This window comes from Poecilia reticulata, linkage group LG2, assembly GCF_000633615.1.
Source record: "Poecilia reticulata strain Guanapo linkage group LG2, Guppy_female_1.0+MT, whole genome shotgun sequence".
Lineage (NCBI taxonomy): Eukaryota > Metazoa > Chordata > Actinopteri > Cyprinodontiformes > Poeciliidae > Poecilia > Poecilia reticulata.
Window position 1 is genome coordinate 28,402,801 of NC_024332.1, and position 18,361 is coordinate 28,421,161.

At 38.1% G+C, this 18,361-nt stretch overlaps 1 protein-coding gene across 2 annotated transcripts; it reads right to left on the reverse strand.

Annotated features, from left to right (window-relative positions):
- Positions 1-743: 743 nt before the first annotated feature.
- On the reverse strand, positions 744-17,944 carry morc3a (MORC family CW-type zinc finger 3a). Of its 2 annotated transcripts, none has more exons than XM_008401000.2 (19): positions 17,730-17,944; positions 16,424-16,496; positions 15,314-15,446; positions 14,272-14,498; positions 14,019-14,175; positions 12,651-12,798; positions 12,294-12,422; positions 12,077-12,196; positions 11,126-11,223; positions 10,909-11,016; positions 10,709-10,837; positions 10,348-10,422; positions 7,848-7,890; positions 7,662-7,760; positions 4,621-4,711; positions 4,474-4,552; positions 3,015-4,086; positions 1,943-2,082; positions 744-1,840 (listed from the first exon to the last, which is right to left on the reverse strand). In XM_008401000.2, the coding sequence occupies exons 1-19, from the start codon at positions 17,766-17,768 to the stop codon at positions 1,705-1,707; spliced, it is 3,096 nt and encodes a 1,031-aa protein (XP_008399222.1). In that variant the 5' UTR covers positions 17,769-17,944; the 3' UTR covers positions 744-1,704. The 2 variants fall into 2 exon arrangements, with proteins under 2 accessions (XP_008399222.1, XP_008399230.1); XM_008401008.2 differs by having other exon boundaries at positions 4,645-4,711; positions 17,730-17,941.
- Between the last annotated feature and the right edge of the window lie 417 nt (positions 17,945-18,361).

Sequence of the window (18,361 nt, forward strand, 5' to 3'; positions counted from 1 at the left end):
CCCTGAGATTATAGGACTTAACTTTATTCCATAGTACTTCGCTTTGGTAGCTAAACAACTCCAACGTTGTTATATGTCACATAATCAAAGTGAGTCATTTAGCTTTTGGATCTGGAGCATCATAGATTTTGACTGAGACATCATTTGATATTTTATGTCGCATATTCCGCACTTTTTTTTTTCACCTCAAATGAGTAATGGTGCACACCCTTTTTTTAATCCATCGTTCATACAGCTGAGCTCCAGAATAAAATTGGATGTCTTTTTAATAAATAATACAGCCATTTCAGAAAGGTACCTTTGGTCTGTTTCATTTACAATATTGCACTGACCTGTTTACACCTGCTTTGTGATGTTTGTATGTCTGCGTGATACCGTGTGTTTGTGTTATGTTGAGCAATACAACATTGCATATTTTTTTATTCTGTATTGATCCACTTGAGAAATACTAGTTGGCTTCAGCTAGTGGTATTCTTCAAAATGGGAAAGACGAGACCAAATACTGTTTATGAAACGTGAGTTTCAATCTTTGAACAGAATCTTTTTTTTTTATTATTTAAATGAATGTGTATGATCCAATATTTGATCCAGTTTTTCTTGCAACTAGAAAAAATAAGAGGCATACAATGACTCTATATGAGTTTTCCTTTTTGGATAGAATTACTAAAATAAAGAAACTTTACAATATTCTAGTTTGCCGAAATGCACTTTAACACACCAGAAAAAAATTTTACTACAAGGAATTATGTTTCTAAAATCTCTTTAGTTGCAATAAACGACATTCAGATTCAGTTCGCCATAGCTCTTAGTTGCAGTTTGAACAAAACCAGCCACAGAAACGTGAAGCTTAAGTTCAATTGGCAATATCCAGAAATGTACTGCAAGGCTTATTGCTGGAACTTCACAATATCTGTCAAAATTAGAGAACAAATGATTTACACAGAACATAGGGAGTATGAAAATAGATTTAACATTATATACATGTTTGGGGAAAAAAAAAAAAAGGAAGTAGTGTGACACTTAGACGGGTCAAAAACAGTAAGCATGAAATAAAATAACTAAAATCTTCCGATTAAAATGTAAAAAACCTCCTTTATTAATTTAAAAGATGCTAAAATTAAGTAAAATCACAAAAAAAAGTGAACGGCTGAAAACCGTTCACTCTGGGTCGTTTTGGCGTGCTTTGTGGAGTGACAACCTGGCTCCTTTTCCCCCTGCAGCGCAAAAACAACCATGTATTCATGACCATTCAGATGAGTTAAGATTCCTGATTTTGCAAGTCTAAGCAGGAGAATCTGGAAGGATTTGTATAAAACTGGTAACGACGACGGATGTCCAGATTTTACACAAGCCAGACTATGAAACAGGAAGACGGTGAGAGGCGCAGGACAGAACGCGACCTTCCATAATTTAGGAACAATGCATGGGAACAAACATCACACAGATTCTCTTTAAAGCAGATCTGTAACTGAGACACACTTAAAAAAAAAAAAAAAAAGAGATCATAAAATGTGAACATTTTAAATAAATAAACCTCAGACATTCATTTGACTCCCTGAAAATGTTCTTCAGAAGCCCAACAGTTTACAATCCATTTTGGAAACCGGTCAGGTTTGGACCTGTTCCAGATCCGAGAGTCAGCAGGAAGACCTTAATTCAGCGGAGGTGATTTTCCAAACCGAGCGCAGCCTTTCAGCCTGGGAATTAGAAGTCTGTGCCTGTAAGAACCTGCTCGAGGATCTCATCGATGACGTTGCATTCGAAATTAACCTGCGCCAGGTCCAGCGCCGGCACCCGGGAGACGAGGAGGCGGCCGACGTTCTGACGGAGCTCGATCAAGCTGAAAAGAGGAATAGAGGAAAAAACATGAACCAGAGAGAGATTAAGATTCCTGTCTCGGTGGTTTCATAGAAACACATTAGGGGGTTTTCTGCAGTCCTACCAACTGGAGGCGTCTGAGTTTGTGCCAGAGGTGCGGGACCCTGCTGAAGACCGAGCATTTTCTCTTTGCTGCTGCATTCTCAACTTGAGCTCCTCACACTGGGCTGCCAAAGTCGACTTCTCCTCCTCCAGATTATCCAGCTGTCGGAAAAAATAGAGAATTCACATCAGGATAACAAAAATGTACAAATAAAATGTTTGAACTATGAAGTCCCAGTTAAACGACGTTTAACTGAAGTCCTAAAAGGGGTGCAGGTTTTAATGTTTTTATCTTTCTTAATCTTTTTTTTTTTTCAAAATCTTTCTCTTTCTCACTGTTTATTCAATGTCACTTGCTGTTTTTATTTGAATTATGTAAAGCACTTTGAAATGCYTTGCTAGCCAAAATGTGCTATACAAATAAAATTTGATTGATATGAAATGTTTCAGCTTTAGAAATCAAGTGATTTCAGATATTTTTTGTTCTGACTCCTTTATATTTTAATTTATTTGTGTTTGAGCAAAAACACAAATTAATTAAAATATTAGGCGACTTCTATTCTGTTCTCCCCACTCTTCCAGACTCCATGATCTTGATTTCAAAGTAAATGAAAGTTAACATTTCATTTGTAAACTTTCATTTGCACCTTAGAGCAACAGTCCAGTCCTTTTGTCCTAACATCAGGTCTGATATTCCTCAACTGATGTTACTGAAYTGAATTACTAGTGTGGGCCATAACATGATATGTCTATATTAATCTACCTTTTATAAAAAAAATTACTTTGGACTTTCTGTCATCCATAATCCATTTGATCAGAAGTACTCTCAAACTATATCCCACTGTGCATAGTGCATCTCTACAAGTTTCACTTTTTGAACTGAATTACTGGAATACATTACCCTTTCAGTGGTACCCTGATTTAGTGAGATGTGCTTTTACCGTCTGGTTGTTCATTTTCAATATGTCACCTTCCTAAAATAATGGCTAAAGTCTTTAGACACTGATCGCTATGTCAGCTCTTTTCTCGTGGCTTTATAGGGAGTTAAAATTATATGCGTAATGTAAAAAGAATATTTTGGATGGCATACTGACCTGAAGGCGCAGTTCTTCTCTTTCCTTGTTCCTCTCGTCTAGTTCATGGACCAAACGGCTGACTTTAAGCGAAATCTCCTCAATGTCATTTTCCTCATCTTGGCCACAGTTTGGATTGCTCTTGCTCTCGTTAGCTGCCAATAAAGCCTCTTTGTCCCTTATTAAATCATTTATTTTCTGTTTGGCCCTCTCAAAAAGGCCCTTGTAGTCTGTCTGAGTGTCAGTCTGGCAGGCTTGGTGTGAGGACTCCTTTACCTTGGCCTGAGGCTGTTGCTGCAGTCGGCTCTGCACATCCTCCAGCTGAGAGGTGAGAAGTTTCAGCTGCTCTCTCAAGGCGTCTCTCTCCTGGGCCGTTTCCTGCATCAGCTCCACGAGCTTATCTTGTTGTTTCTGAACTTCATCGATATTGGGGTACTGCAGAACAGAAGAAGAAGGACCAGCACCTTCATCACTCTCCATATGTGCCGCTCCGTTGCTCAAGGATTCCCCTTGGTGGTTCTGAACCCCGTCACTGCTCTCCAGCTTAATTTCTCTTTCAATGGGCAGATCTGGATTTGACCCGGTCCTACTCGCCGTTTCGTAGCTCCCTTCAGTTTGATTCTGCTGTTCCTTCTTCACTTCTCTTTCAACGGGCAGATCTGGAGTTGAACCACTCCTACTAGCCGTTTCGCCGTTCCCCTCAATCTGAATCTGACTCTGTTGTTCCTCCTTCACTTCAAAAGCGGCGGTCTGGGTGGTGGCGCTGGCCACTGCTGCAGGTGGGCAGGTTTCGGCTTCGGCCGTCGCCTCGGAGGTCTCGTCCACAGCAGCGTCGTCGGTGCACTCTAGCACCATCGGGATTTGATTTTCACTCTCCTCTTTCTCTTGCTTCACTTTCCTTAAAGTACCAATGGGCTGTTTGGGTTTGGGCGTACTTGCAGTTTCCAAGATGACAATGTCATCATCGGTCTCATCTGTGTCGCTGCTGTCAATGCGCACGGATACGGGGGTGTCAGAGGCGCCCGGCTGAAAACCGTTCACTCTGGGTCGTTTTGGCGTGCTTTGTGGAGTGACAACCTGGCTCCTTTTCCCCCTGCAGAGCAAAAACAACCAAGTATTCATGACCATTCATCACTGTGAAATAATCAGTGTCTTGCAAATGTGTTCCCAACCCTCTACCTTTTGCAACCTTTGCTAATTTCATCTTATTTTGGGGACTGACTGTTATAGCCCAACACAAAGTAGAGTATAATTGTGAAACTGAAGAAAACGGTTTTAAAAATAAACACATTCTTAAAATGTGACATGCTGAGTTGTACATTATTAGTTGAACTACGACGTATTGGTTTATTGTGTAAAATCCCAATTACAAAAAAAAAAAAAAAAGAAAAGAAAAAAAAAGAAGAAAAAATACAGTTTGTAGTTGTGGATGTCACAAAAATGTGAGAGAATACATTTTCAGGGCACTGCACCCTCGTACCTCAGGGTTGCTGATGCCGCTGAGAGCGAGCAAACGTTGGTGATCACTAGAGGAGAGTCGCTGCTGGGAGGGCTGCTGGCTGCAGAGGATAGAAAACAAGTTCATCTCAATCACCTTTCTTTTTTTGTTGGTTTGCATTTTGCTAACCTGCTGAAGAAATCATGTCCTTACGAGCTTGTGAAATGTTTGAGGACATCCGCAGGGTGGAATCAGCCCTACTCGTCGGGTAATTAGCAGACTGCAGAGAGAACGACAATATTTTTAAAATCAATCATTTTCTGAAACCACATTTTTTTGTGAAATTTGAATCTAAGTCAGCAGGGAACCTAATATTAAGTTCTGACTTGAAAATATCTGTTTTGTTTTCCAAAAGAACCAAGTAAAATTCTGTTTGACAGAACTTCCTCATGTTACAGGATTTAATCAAAAGGAAATCATGGAAATTCTTTTACAACATTTCTTGCACAAAAACATGTTTAGTTGTTTGCGACATGTTGGCTTCATGCAACAAATCGTTGGTTTTGAGTTGAACTGATAAATGGTGAGCAAAAACTACAAAATGTGCTTTCTACAGTCTGCTTCAATGTGAAGAGATACCTGCTTTACATTCAGGCTGCAAAAGAGCGGGAGAGAGCAAGATTTCCAGCAAATAACATGAATGTTAAATGTGTTACAAAAGGTTCTTTTTAATCTTTCTGAGTACCGAACCCATGTCTGCTATCTGCTAGTTAACATGTTGGATTCGGAAATGCTGGCAGTACTTTGAGTGTTGTTCCTATACCTTCTGATATTGCTTTTTTTTTTTTAAATGGCAGCAGGTCAAAACTTTACCAAAAACAGAATTCTGTGTGAATATCTGGTTGAACTTGGGTGTAAAATTTGAACTTCTTTCAGTATTTTTTCAATTTGAACAGGCTTTTCCCAAAGTTCCTTCTTAAAGCCAGATTCTTCAAACATGTAAGAACATGAAATCCCACAGCCTAATAAAAATCTTCAATCTGTCTTTTGAAGTTTAGGAGAGAAAGATATGCTTAGTCTGTTGCTAACCAGTAAAAATAGGTGACAAACTCAAAGCTCATCCATGTATGTTGTAATGCAATTCTCTTATATCAACTCAAAAATAATAATAAAAGCACTTCAGTTTATCCAAATGCCAAGGCTGAGTTTTAAGCATAAATTGTAAAACTTGACCAGATTCTAAATTTGCTTAAGAGTTTTGGAATTGACAGAAATTTTGCCGGGCGCATTTTCACACCTTTTGCTTTATGGTAACACCTGCACTGAGCCTGGGAGGATTTTCAATGATATCAGAGAAATATTAATTTAAATACTAATAATTTTAAGTAAATTTTTTCAGCCTTTTGACAAAATGACATGCTAGCATCACTCCGATGAGCTCAGGCTGAAGTGTTTATAAGGAAAGCTGATATTCAGTCATTCTGATTAGATTAGAGAAGCAGAATGATTGTTTTTTTTTTTTTGTTAAAATATGGTGAGTCTTGAAACCTTTCTTCTTTTATTAATTATCCAGCTTTGGATCAAAAGGGCTTCAGAGTAAAGGCTGCACCTGAATTAATTTAAGGAGTCATCGAGAACTTCAAGGGAAGAGATTCAGCTGCTTTGAAGAAAAAGAAAATTGGGCATTTAAGACGGTCATCAAGCGTCTTCCTTCAGCTCTGCACTGCTGACGCTCTGGAGCAGCCGGCAGCTGTGTGCGACTTTCCCCTCAGACACGGTGGAAGAAACCTAGCCTGGTGTCCAGCAGGACAGCAAGAAGAACGTCCAAGATAAAAATGGACTCTTTGGAACATCTGCACTGTCCAGAGGAGAAAAGATGAGCACCACCATGACTCTTGTATCATGAGGGATGTAAAGCACCCTGTGTACATACATTTCTTTTCCAAAACACATGCCCATGGATATAAACTGGAACAACGACATTCAGGCAACTTTTCCCAGCAATTCAGGAGCAGCGTTTTTAATACTTGATCTGTTAAAAGGACTTTTAACAGATCAAGTGTTGAACATCAAAATTTCAAGGATTAAATCAAATTTTGGCTCATGACCAACAAAGTACTCAGATCTTAAGTCACGCTGAGAACATCTGGTCAMTTTCCAATAATTGGCTAAACAAAATAATGTCACAAAATCTTGGCCATGGAAAAACAAAAATGAGTGACCATCAGTGAGGGGGATGCCAGGGGGATTTGCTGAAATCTTGAAACCAAAATGAGGACAAAGTAAATGCTGAAACTTTTCAGACTTTAAGCTTTTTTCCCCATAATTTTTTTCCTTTTTGAAAAGCATTAAATGTTTATTACTGACACCAAATAAACATTTATCTGAACTGGCTCTCCTTGCGTCAGCCTTGGAATGCTGGCAACCTCGATTTCTCCTGCATGTTATGTAAACAAGACGCTCTGCTCCCACTAACTGGCTCCCTTTCCCACATGACATGTGCGGACCAGAATCGGAGCGTTTCTGCTGAGGCCGGCTGAAACGCTTCCCTCAGCACCCTGTTCCCACATGTTTGAGTGTTGTCTGCAAGTTGCTTTTTTGTGCAAAGATCATTTTGTTTGTTGGTAATTTCACACTGTGTCCTGTTACAAACACATTTCTGTGATATGATTTTTTTCCCTCCTCTTTTATAGTGTTCCTTCCCCCCCTCATCAAATGAAAGGGCAGCGCCTCCCAGGGCTGCCGCCTCAGACACCTGTTTACTCATGTCTTATGTTGTTTGTTTGGTTTTTGTTCTTTTGGATGGGCTGCATTAAAATGTCAATGTCCCCACTGGGGTACTAATAAATTTAATATATCCTATTCAGTTGAGACTTATGTTTGTGAACAAACATAAGTGAAAAACTACATTTCTGTCAGTGTTAAACCACAAATATACGGTAGAAAGCCAATTACTGTATGTCTGTCCCTCGACTTCTTAAATGCAGAAGTTTCCTGCAAAATCTGGTAGTATGAAGCATCCAGCAACACAAAGTGCTAAGAAACCAACTTTATTTATAAATGCCATTTTCTCTGCACTTAAACAGTGCAGAACTCAAGCAATCTCAGGTTTTGCGGGATGCTTAAAGTTGAATAGAAACACAAGAGTAGGACATCTAAATTCACAGAATGCTTCAAATGAATAGAGTCAAAATTACAAACCATAACTTAAGCGTATTTAAATTACGCACCACTTGTTGAAGCTGCCGGGTAAGCTTATTGTGCTGTCGTTTAAAAGCTTTGGACTCTCTATCCAATTTCTCCAAATCCAAATACCGCTCTTCTTCATCCTAGGAGAGAATAGGAATAAATAGTAAACACACTGCTAACCTGGTAATTATATATATATACACATTTAAAGAAGGTAAGCTTCATACCTGTTCAAATTTCTGTCCTTGTTTCTTTTTGTTCTCCCTCTCTCTGTTACAAATAAGATGAAGAAAAAAAATAAACTCATGCTTCTGGTGTCAAACATGTTCACATTATGGATGACATTATGAACAGGCATGGGAGAAACAATGTACACCCTCTTACAGTCCTAGGGTTTTCATGCATCAGGACATAATAAAAGTGATTTGGTCTTCAGCTGCTTCTAAAAATCTTAAAAACAGGCCTGACTATTGGTAGGAATGTTTTACGGGCTGTGCGTTTCGGGCCGTTATCATGCTACTAACCCAGCCATAAACCATCTTCAGTCTCCTTACTGATGGGCAGAGATGTTGAAGTCTAATTGATTTAGAGTGTGGCCACGTGTCTTGGTAACACTTTATTTGGAAGGGTGTCCATAAGACTGACATGGCACTGTCATAAACATGACATAACTCCTGTCGTGAACATAAAGAAGTCTTTATGAATGTTTATGACAGTTGTCATAAAGTGTCATTCAGTAAATAATGACACTTTTAATGCAAAGTTGCTCTAAAAGCTGCATTAAAAGTCCATTAAAAATGCCAACTTTGCATGATTTTGTAAATTACAATAATTTAATGCAAAGTTGGCATTTTTAATGGGCTTTTAATGCCATTTTTAGAGCAACTTTGCATTAAAAGTGTCATTATTTACCGAATGACACTTCATGACCACTGTCATAAACATTTAGGCCTGTCACGATAACAAATTTTGCTGGACGATTAATTGTCTAAAGAAATTATTGCAATAAACAATAATATTGTTTCAAGACCTTTTGACACTGATTTAAAGGAAATGACTAATAATACATGCGATTTCCTGATATTTATTTTCAAAATAACACGTAACACTGAAACTGATAAACTAAATAAACAACCAAAAACAAAAATAAAATGGATTCTCAGTCTCCATTAACAAAAAACATACTTGAATAAAAACTAAACAATATAAAGCCAAAGTGGAAATAAATACTGCATTCAACCAAAAGAGTGCAGATTATGAAGTCTGTATTGCCCTTCAGTAATCTCTAGATTTAAATGGAGAAAACGGGCACATCTGACTACCTAATGCAATAGTTCACACTACACCATTTTTTGCCCCTATTTTCCCCTTATGACAATCTTAAATCGTTGGCCGATCTAACCGATCATCCTGCAGTGTGTGGTGTGTTATGGTAGATTGTCGTGGCTGCTCTGATCTAAATTAGGGGTTTTTCCAGACTGGGAGCTTAACGCTGAATGTGACAGGTAGCCAATCAGAGCGCGGATTCTCCTCCTGCTTTCTGAGGGGAAATAGGAGAAATTACGGAGGGGAATCCCAAACAGCTGACACAGCGCAACCCGAAGTCCAGCGGACATGAGAGATGATATGTGGAAACAATATTAATATTTATTTAACGTTTCGTGCAAAGAATATAGGAATGACAAGGGGAGGAGTTGGAGCCAAATTGGTACCTCAGTTGAAAAACCCAGTAGGTTTTCAGCTGTTCTTCGTTAACGTGACATAAATAGGTTATAATGATTTTCATTCAGTCAGGACTTTATGCTGACTCTATAGCCACATGCAACACAGGTAGATTCTAGTAAAGCATTGATTAATGCCTGATTTTAAAATTAGTTAACTGGACTTGCAGCCGTTATTTTGTGCCCATGTGGCTGGACATCACACGGCACGACGAACCCGATCGAACCGTTATACCTAGGATTTCTGTCGGCTAATGTGTCTCTCAGGGTTTGAAAATGGGCCGACAACTCGTGTAATGTGCGCTGGACATTAGACTAAGGAAATGAGGAAGGGAGGGTCAGTGCAGAGCACCGGAGCTGAGCGTTTTTCATTCAACGTCGTCAACAGAAAGAAAAAAAGGCAGGAAGAGACGATAAAGACGATAATTAAAATTATCTCGATAGGTTTTTTTATCGTCCGATTAATTGATTTATCGTTTATCGCGACAGGCCTATAAACATTCATAAAGACTTCTCTATGTTCACGACAGGAGTTATGTCATGTTTATGACATAACTCCTGTCGTGTTATGTCATAACACGACACGACACATAACACGATGTTTTGTTTTACTACAATGTAGCAACAGATCTGTAGCACACACTGAATTTTATGTGCTAATGTTCAACCCTTCTTTACTCTGATGAATGCACACCCCTTCAAATAAAGTGTTACCAGTGCCTTTTATACAGGAAAGGAGTTCAAACAGGTGCAATTCATACAAGTAATGAGTGGAGGATGGGACGGGTTCTTGAGAGCTAGAATAATTTCTGATATAAAAATCACACAACGTGACTTTCTGGATTTTTTAAAATCACAGTTGAGGTGCAACTACAATAACAATCGCAGACCTCTCCATTCTTTGAAAGTGGAGAAACTTGATAAACCTGTTGCATATCAAATATTTATTTTCCCCACTGACAACTCTGGGATTTTTCAGCATAATGTTCAAACTATATTTACTGACTGTTGTTTGTAGGTCTTCCGGTACGACGGCTGATCATCATCGGAGTCCTCAGGCTCTTCTTCTACCTTGCAGCTCCTACACGGTAAAACATACAGAGAGTGTTTAGATGAGACTTTAAGTTGATAAAAATAATTGTATTACCGATCGGCTATCATTCTTGCCAGTCTCTATGCCTTTGTTGCCAAATTATCCTAAGTGAATGCTGCTGCCAATACTGTGTTTTAGCACAGGAAAAAACTGGAGTATTTTCATCAGGAGTGCTTTATTTTAGTAGTAAACAAGAAAACAAACGCAGAAGAGTTTAGATTATGTAATTTATTTCTATGTTTTCATTTAAAATGATCCTAAAAAGCTCTGTTACCTGAACTGTGGATCGGGGTTTAACAAGCAGTACCACTTATCCGGCAGCTTGTTGACGTCGATCCCGTCCGGGAGTTTACGCCACTGCAAACAGCCGTCGCACTGCACCCAGTTCTGATCCGGTCGCTTCCTAAAGAGTCACACTGGTTAAACTAAAACAAATTACAATATTTCACGTCTCTCTCTTGACTGTGTACCAACATGGTATCTTCCACTGGCACGGTGCTGTTTGGGTCTTCTTTGGTCATTCTGTAACGGATCTCGTTCCAGTACTCCTCCAGTTTAGTCCCCAAACTGTTGATGGTTTTTCTGTTCAAATCCAAAAAAATAAACCCGACGTATTTTTTGAGAATTCAAGAATACCAAATAAATTTGTAACAGTTTATGATAATCCTGAGTGCATCATTGACATTATTACCTGTACTTATCAGTCTCGTTGAAGCTCTGCTTGTTGTGGGTAGGATCCAGAAAGTTACATTCGATCACCCCGATGACTCCAACACCTTTAATGTTGGCCTGTTGAACGAAAGGATTTAGAAGATTCAAACACAGTTTAACCCAGATATTTACATACATGTAAACAGACATATGGCTTTTTTTAACTTATTGTCTGACAATAAATTAGATTTCTTGGTTTTAATCACTGCTAGAAAATGCTTTTAACTTCAAATCCAGATGTTTGCCTTTGAACTGTGACTTGGGTCTGATGTTTTGGATTTCCTGTCACAAGCAACGGTAACTTTCTGGAGTTTTGGCCCATTCCTTTTGACAAACCTGCTGTTAGTGAGTCAGGGTTGTAGGTCAGTTCCCTTGGACAAGCCTAATCAGATCTTCTCAGATTTTCTATAGGACTGAGATCAAGGCTTTGTGATGCCCATCCCTAAACATTTGACTTTGTTGTCCTTCAGACTTAAGATTATCTTCCATTTGGAAGACCTTGAATCCATGCTTTTTTCAATTTTAGTTTCATCAGACCATATGACAGAGCTCCAAAATTCAAACTCTTTGGTTGTTAACATATGCATTAAAACAAGTTCTTCTCTGCTCACAGAAACCCACAATCTTCCTGAATAATAAGATGGCTGACCATTCCCATGGTGGTTTATACTTGCATAAATTGTTAAAAAAAAAAGGAACATGACACTTTTAAACTTATGGAAAATAGAGCAACCAGGTTTATGGAGGTCCTTATAACTTCTCATTTGATGTCACAGCATCATAGGGCAGTTATATGGCAAGAGTCTTTAAACATCTATCACTTTTTCTTGGAAACTGGCAAATAAAACTTTTTTAAAAATCCTGACTGACCTAAACAAAGAAAAGTTCAGTTTTGGTTTTCAATAAAAAGAAGGTCATAAACAAAACCCACCTTAAGCTGGCAGCCCACACGTTCATATGCTTTGATGAGCCTGTTCTTGTGATACATCATGATACCATACTGGTCTTTACTTTTGGTGTTATACCCAAAAATAATAGGTATGCGTTTGTCCTAGAGTGATAAGGGGAAAAAAAAAAAACTAAATTCAGGAACTATAAGAAAAAAATAACACTTCTAAACTCCTGTCAAATCTCAATTAAAGAAATACCAGAAAATTGGGCTTGTAGTGGTCCTTTCTAATGCAGGCCAGGCTCTTAGCGATGAGCTGAGACTTCACCTTTTGTCCCCGTACCATGACCTGCATGCGTGGCTTCAGGTATAGAATGCTACAATACACCTACAACACAGAGACACAAAGGGAATCAAGGTTTAACAAAGAGGTAATTACCAGGACAAAAAGAAAGAAACAGCAAGAAGCTTGTGGTGAACACCAAGAACTTGGGTAAGCTGTTTATATGAATGCAGTTGACGTTTTAAATTAAGAAGGCAAACGAATTAGTGTAAAAAAAAAAAAAGAGCATTTCATGAAAATAAATTTGATGCCCTGCCCTTTACCGCTTCTTACCCGCAGTGAAATCACACTCTCAGGAACATAAGATGTACTCCTGTTCGAAGGCTGAGATGGATCGCTTAATTCTTCGTAAACCTCTGAGGGAATGCGGATGTCGTATCGATCGCGGTTAAAATCAAACTCTGTTGATCCGGAAGATGTCCTAAAAATAAGACAATGATGAAATGAATGAAAACAGTTTACTCAGTACAAATGAGATACAGGCAATCCAAGAGCTGAGCTCAAGTGAAACAATACACAACCCCCTCCGAGCGAAACCGAGTAAAAGAAGTGAATTCTTCACTGACATACTGCTCTTCTGTCTTCTGTTCAGTGACAGTCACTAAGTGACACTGTGGCTTCATTCAACGCAATGCCCAAAATGTTGCCCACAAATATTTTTTTGAACCGAATATCAACCATGTTCTGATTTGGCAACTGTGTTTGTATTTGAAGAATTGAATGGATTTTGACTACATGCATAAGGACTAAAAGAGATCAGTGAAGACATCCAACTCAACATGTGTTTTATGTGTGAGCTTCCAGCTATTCGTTCTCAAAGTGCATGCAGTCCTGCACTCTGCTCAGATCCACTTAATGTCTGATGTGGATGATAAAAGTGAATTTTAGATGGGGGTTTCTGATTGAGATCAAGGCTTTGTGATGCCCATCCCTAAACATTTGACTTTGTTGTCCTTCAGACTTAAGAAGGACAACAACGGGGTCATTTAACATCACTATGCATACAATGGACATAAATACTAGAGAAATTGTCACTATTTTCTATCGCAGGTTGAAATTGAATGTTAGAAAAACAGATTTGAGACTGAAAACATAAAATCTAAAACTGACAAAAAAATTCTAACTATTAAAAAGTCTAAGAAAAAAAACCGGAAGTGAATTAATTTTTTTTTTAACTGAGAAATTCTTCCAATTCTTATTTTGAACCTATTCTTTCCAATTACAACTTCAGAATGGACATTCAGTTTCAACTAGTTTTTTTAATTATTTTTGCTTTGTCAAATCATAATATTGGACTAAATCTCTAAGTTATTCTTTGCAGGTATAATGTACTAAACCTGCACAGCATGAACGTATAAAAGTGAAAATGAAAATCAGTATTCTGTGGCTCTCGACTAAATATTTAAACTAATGGCATTACAACACATCAAAATGAGTGATTGAGTGATTACCAGGGAAATGTTATCCGAAAGGAGCATTTAGTTACGAGTGTGGTGATCTCATTAAAATATTAAAAATTACAGATTGGGATTCATGTGGAGCACGTGCAGGAACCTACAAACCATCGCATGAAGCTCTACAGGTTGGTGGTTGTGTGTGTGTAGGTGTGTGTGCGTGTGAGTGTGTGGTCTACAAACAGACCTGCGGAGATTCCAGATGATGATCCGGGTGCCTGTTTTAGCTGAGGACAAGGTTGAAGTGATGGCATCGATCTCAGCGAGAAGTTCCTCATGAGACTTAAAAAGGGAGTATTGCAGGATGTCCCTCAGACTTGCTTCTTGTTTTTCTTTGACGGAGAGTGAAGCCACGGTTAAGGAAAACTGATGACAAACCATTCCTCAAAACATTTAGGGGACAACTTTTAAAACGTTCACTGAACGTGGTTAAAGGATATTTCTGTTTGATTTCTTATTTTCAAAGGAAATAATAGGAATAATTATTTGCTTGGCTCCAATCTTCTCCAGGTAGGTTTGAGAAAGCATCCCAATGCACGATATGCTCTTTGACTTGGAGAAGACAATCGCATCTTTGCCGAGACGCATGGATCCGGACTTGAAGCCGTTACCATAGATACCAATGGGCTCCAGTCCATTTACTGCTATCTTGTCGCTGTACCCAAAGCTGAAATAAAGAAGTACAGAAGCTCACTATCATAATTTTCTATTATAATATACTCTCAAAGCAATGCATTACAATGGTTTAACTTCTTAAATAAAAAAAAAAAAAATCTTAATTCTGTATTACATACGAGGTTCCTATACGTCAAGACGTGTCTATTTTCATTTCAACTAGTCGTTGTAGGTATTTAAACAAAAGCTCACTATAAATGTAAAGTACATATTTCTACAAAGGCATTAAATGTTAAACCTAAAAGAAAAACTGAATGAAGGGAAGAAAAACATGGAGGACAGAAAGATCGTAGACACAGAACGTAACTTTTCTTTTAGCAAATAAAGAGGAAATCTAAATATTTTTTATGCTTCTCCAGACCTGAAAAAATACCTCAATTGACAAACTTCTCCAGGCCACTTAGGAACTATACAGCAACTTATAACTCTTTCTAATTTCTAGTCCTTTCTTCACTGAAAACAATTTTTTTTCTTGCAAGTTTGCTATTTTACCCTTGGCTTACCGTTTTGAGATTTCTTTTAGATTAACTCAAGTCCAGGGAGGATTTTCTTTAGCCCCTCTCAAAACATCTTTTCTTTCTATGACCAAACGTCCTTTAATAACTGAATTGTTAATAGCTTGGGGCGAAGAGGCTTGAAAATGGAACATTACTTGAAAACGGAGTAAAGAACAATACCAAAACCCTGGAGATACGTTGCACAAAATGATTATAGATTAAAAGCGATTGCTCTAGAAGCAACATATAAAAATAAATGGTGGTTTTTAATGTTTTCAAAAGCCTACAGAAACATCTGTGGAGTTTGTACCTAAGCATTTTGTGCATAGTTTCATGGTCGAGGCCGTTTCCGTTATCCATGAAGCTCAGGCACACCTCTCCTTTAACCACAGTTTTATCAATCCAGAACTGCTTGGCACTGACATCTGGGTCATAGGCATTGTCTGTCAAGAAAACAGAAACATAAGAAAGCAAAAACTTTATTTAAAGTAGAATAAGTCTGACAGGAGCAACGGATCTCATTTGGGGAAGGATTTTAAACTACATTCTCACAAAACAAAATAAATTATAAGAACGTGCACAGGATACCATGAAAGACTGCTACTTCCAGTGTTCCAGTGGTTTTATGCTTCTGGGTCCTCAAAGGTAGATTCAGAGTTAACAACAGTCACTCTTTAATAACAAAATCTGTTTAATTGGGAGCTCTGCCAGTTTGAACCTGATTTGTGTTCAACTTGTGCTGTTGCCTGCCACCACAACAATTCAAGAAAACTGAAAAACGAGTTACAATATCTTATCTAGATCATCTACAATTTTGAATCTATAACCCTATGGACTGCACTCTATGCCGAGGAAGGAGGATCGGAAACTAGCTTGACTGACAACTTTGAAGCTCCAGCAACATGGACAAAAATGCAGAATCTGAACCTGGTGAGTGAAACTGTGAATTTTGTTTTCCCTCCCCGTTTCATATTTTAATCATGCAAGTCTTTGATTTTTCTAACTTATAGCCTATGATGAGTTAGCATCAGCACAAGTTGGTTATAGTAAACAGTGTTATGCAGTGTTGATTGCATTTTAACACCTTCCTAGAGAAGAAAATCTAATCAAAAGATTTTAAACAAATTTTAGGGGGCTTATGAACATTTCAAATTGCCGGATGAAAAGGTGCTTCAATCAGATGCTCTAAGTGACGTGCAGACAGGATGAAACTGTTACTCAGAAGGGGGTCGTTTAATAAACTGAATTATGGGCTGTGGCTGCAATATGGGCCTCTGTTTTGATAAACAAGAGAAAATTCAAGAAGTATGCGAGGGGTAAAATGTTTGCAGGTGGTTACGTAAATAACAAATGATCTATAAAAAAACACTGTGTAAACAGAAAACACTCTGGTGATGATCAGATGACCTAAATGACTCACCTATGAGTTCAGCGATAGCGCTGAAGGGCCAGGTGTGGCTGGTGGAGTTGGTGTGCAGGAACTTTGGCGAAAGCTGAAAGTGAAACAAACATCTGAGCAAACCTACTAGAGAAATTGTCACTTTTTTCTATCGCAGGTTGAAATTGAATGTTGGAAAAACTGACAAAAAAATTCTATTAAAAAGTCTAAGAAAAAAAATAAACAGAAGTGAATTTAAGTTTTTTTTTTTAAACTGAAATTCTTCCAATTCTTATTTTGAATCTATTCTTTCCAATTGCAACTTCAGAATGGACATTCAGTTTCAACTAGTTTTTTAAATTATTATTTTTGCTTTGTCAAATCATAATATTGGACTAAATCTCCCAAGTTATTCTTTGCAGGTATAATGTACTAAACCTGCACAGCATGAACGTATAAAAGTCAAAATGAAAATCAGTATTCTGTGGCTCTCGATTAAATATTTAAACTAATGGCATTACAACACATCAAAATGATTCTATAGCTCCATGAATAAAAATACATTCAAAATAAACAGTCATAACTTGGGTTTGAATAAGTAAAACTGCAAATATCAGATGTAGTAAGAAAGATGGATGGATATGTATGGATTAAAGGAAAGACAGATCTAAAGACCGATGGATGAAGAGAAAGATGCATAGAAGGATGAACTCAATGATGGACAGCCGGACGGATATCTTAAACACTAACAGGGAATCTTTTCACATATCCAGACCTAGAAAATACCTAAAGCGATGTGTAGAAATCACGTAGCGTGGATATATGCAAAACAAGCTGCAACATTTTCATAGGATCAAGTTAAAACTGAATTGACTCCAAAACAACTCCTCCACAGAGTAATATTCTAGTTTCTTTAAGAATAATTTAAATTTAGCAGCGTAGTGGTGACCCCGTGTCCCCTTCCGCCCCAATTAGCAGTTATCATTGTGCAGTTTTAGGGAAATAAGGGGAAACTTGTCTGGAAACCGAAACTCAGCGCTCTCCGTATCATAACACAGCCACATAAAATTTTCTTAACAGCCTAAAATACTTCCGATTCAGACAAAACATTTATCTGCCGGGTTATTCGTTTTTAAACAGAGATTGTACATTAGTGACCAACTAGCCGCAAACATCACCAGGCAGGACACTACACTGAACACAGCAAGCTTAATTGTTAATATATTGGCATAAATCATATTCCTGCGCACACGAAAGGAGTGTAATGTCTTTATGTGCAAAGTCTTTGGAATCCAACATGAAAAATGTGATGCAAAGTTCGATAAACAAGGAGATAAAGTCTGCTCACCGTACTGAGAGGCACGCCACGGTCTGTTTGTGCCGCCATTTTTGCAGGAACAGGCGACTATGGGCGGAGCTTAGCCTCGCTACTTCATGACATCAGCAGTTCCGGTAAAAACAAAATAGCTAAGCAAATACATTACAACTGTTGAATGAATGAATATATCGTCTGTGTTGTTAACTTGTTAGAGTATAATTCATACAGTTAAATGCACTGTTAAATGTTTCTCAGGATGGAAGCATGTTCAATCACTTCCGGTTTTGTATTTCAAAGAATAAAAGTGAATTGATTAAAAAAAAAACAAAACAGTAGATTCATTTTTTTTTCTTGATAAAAGTGTCACTTCTATAGTTAATGTATCCTCCCATCTAAGCACCAATAACACTTTCCTGTAATGGACTGATGAAGACCTATGAGGGAGTCCTCCACCATCCACACCACAAGGTGAGGTCTACATTAGATCCACTGCAGTTTGCCTACCAGCAGATGTTATGAGGGGCCGTTTAGGACAAAATCTATGTTTAGTCTCTCACACACTACAAGAAACTCACGCACACTCAAAAAAACATCACGCACACCCAAAAAAACATCACGCACACTCCAAAAAAACATCACGCACACTCAAAAAAACATCACGC

Bases quoted from the DNA above. Each gene is read 5' to 3' on its own strand.
- morc3a (XM_008401000.2), bottom strand. From the start codon at position 17,768: ATGGCGGCACAAACAGACCGTGGCGTGCCTCTCAGTACG. The intron at 7,891-10,347 runs GTCAGTAAATAT...TATTTGTAACAG, and splicing joins CGGAAGACCTACAAACAACA to AGAGAGGGAGAACAAAAAGA. The intron at 1,841-1,942 runs GTAGGACTGCAG...TCCTCTTTTCAG, and splicing joins AACTCAGACGCCTCCAGTTG to CTTGATCGAGCTCCGTCAGA.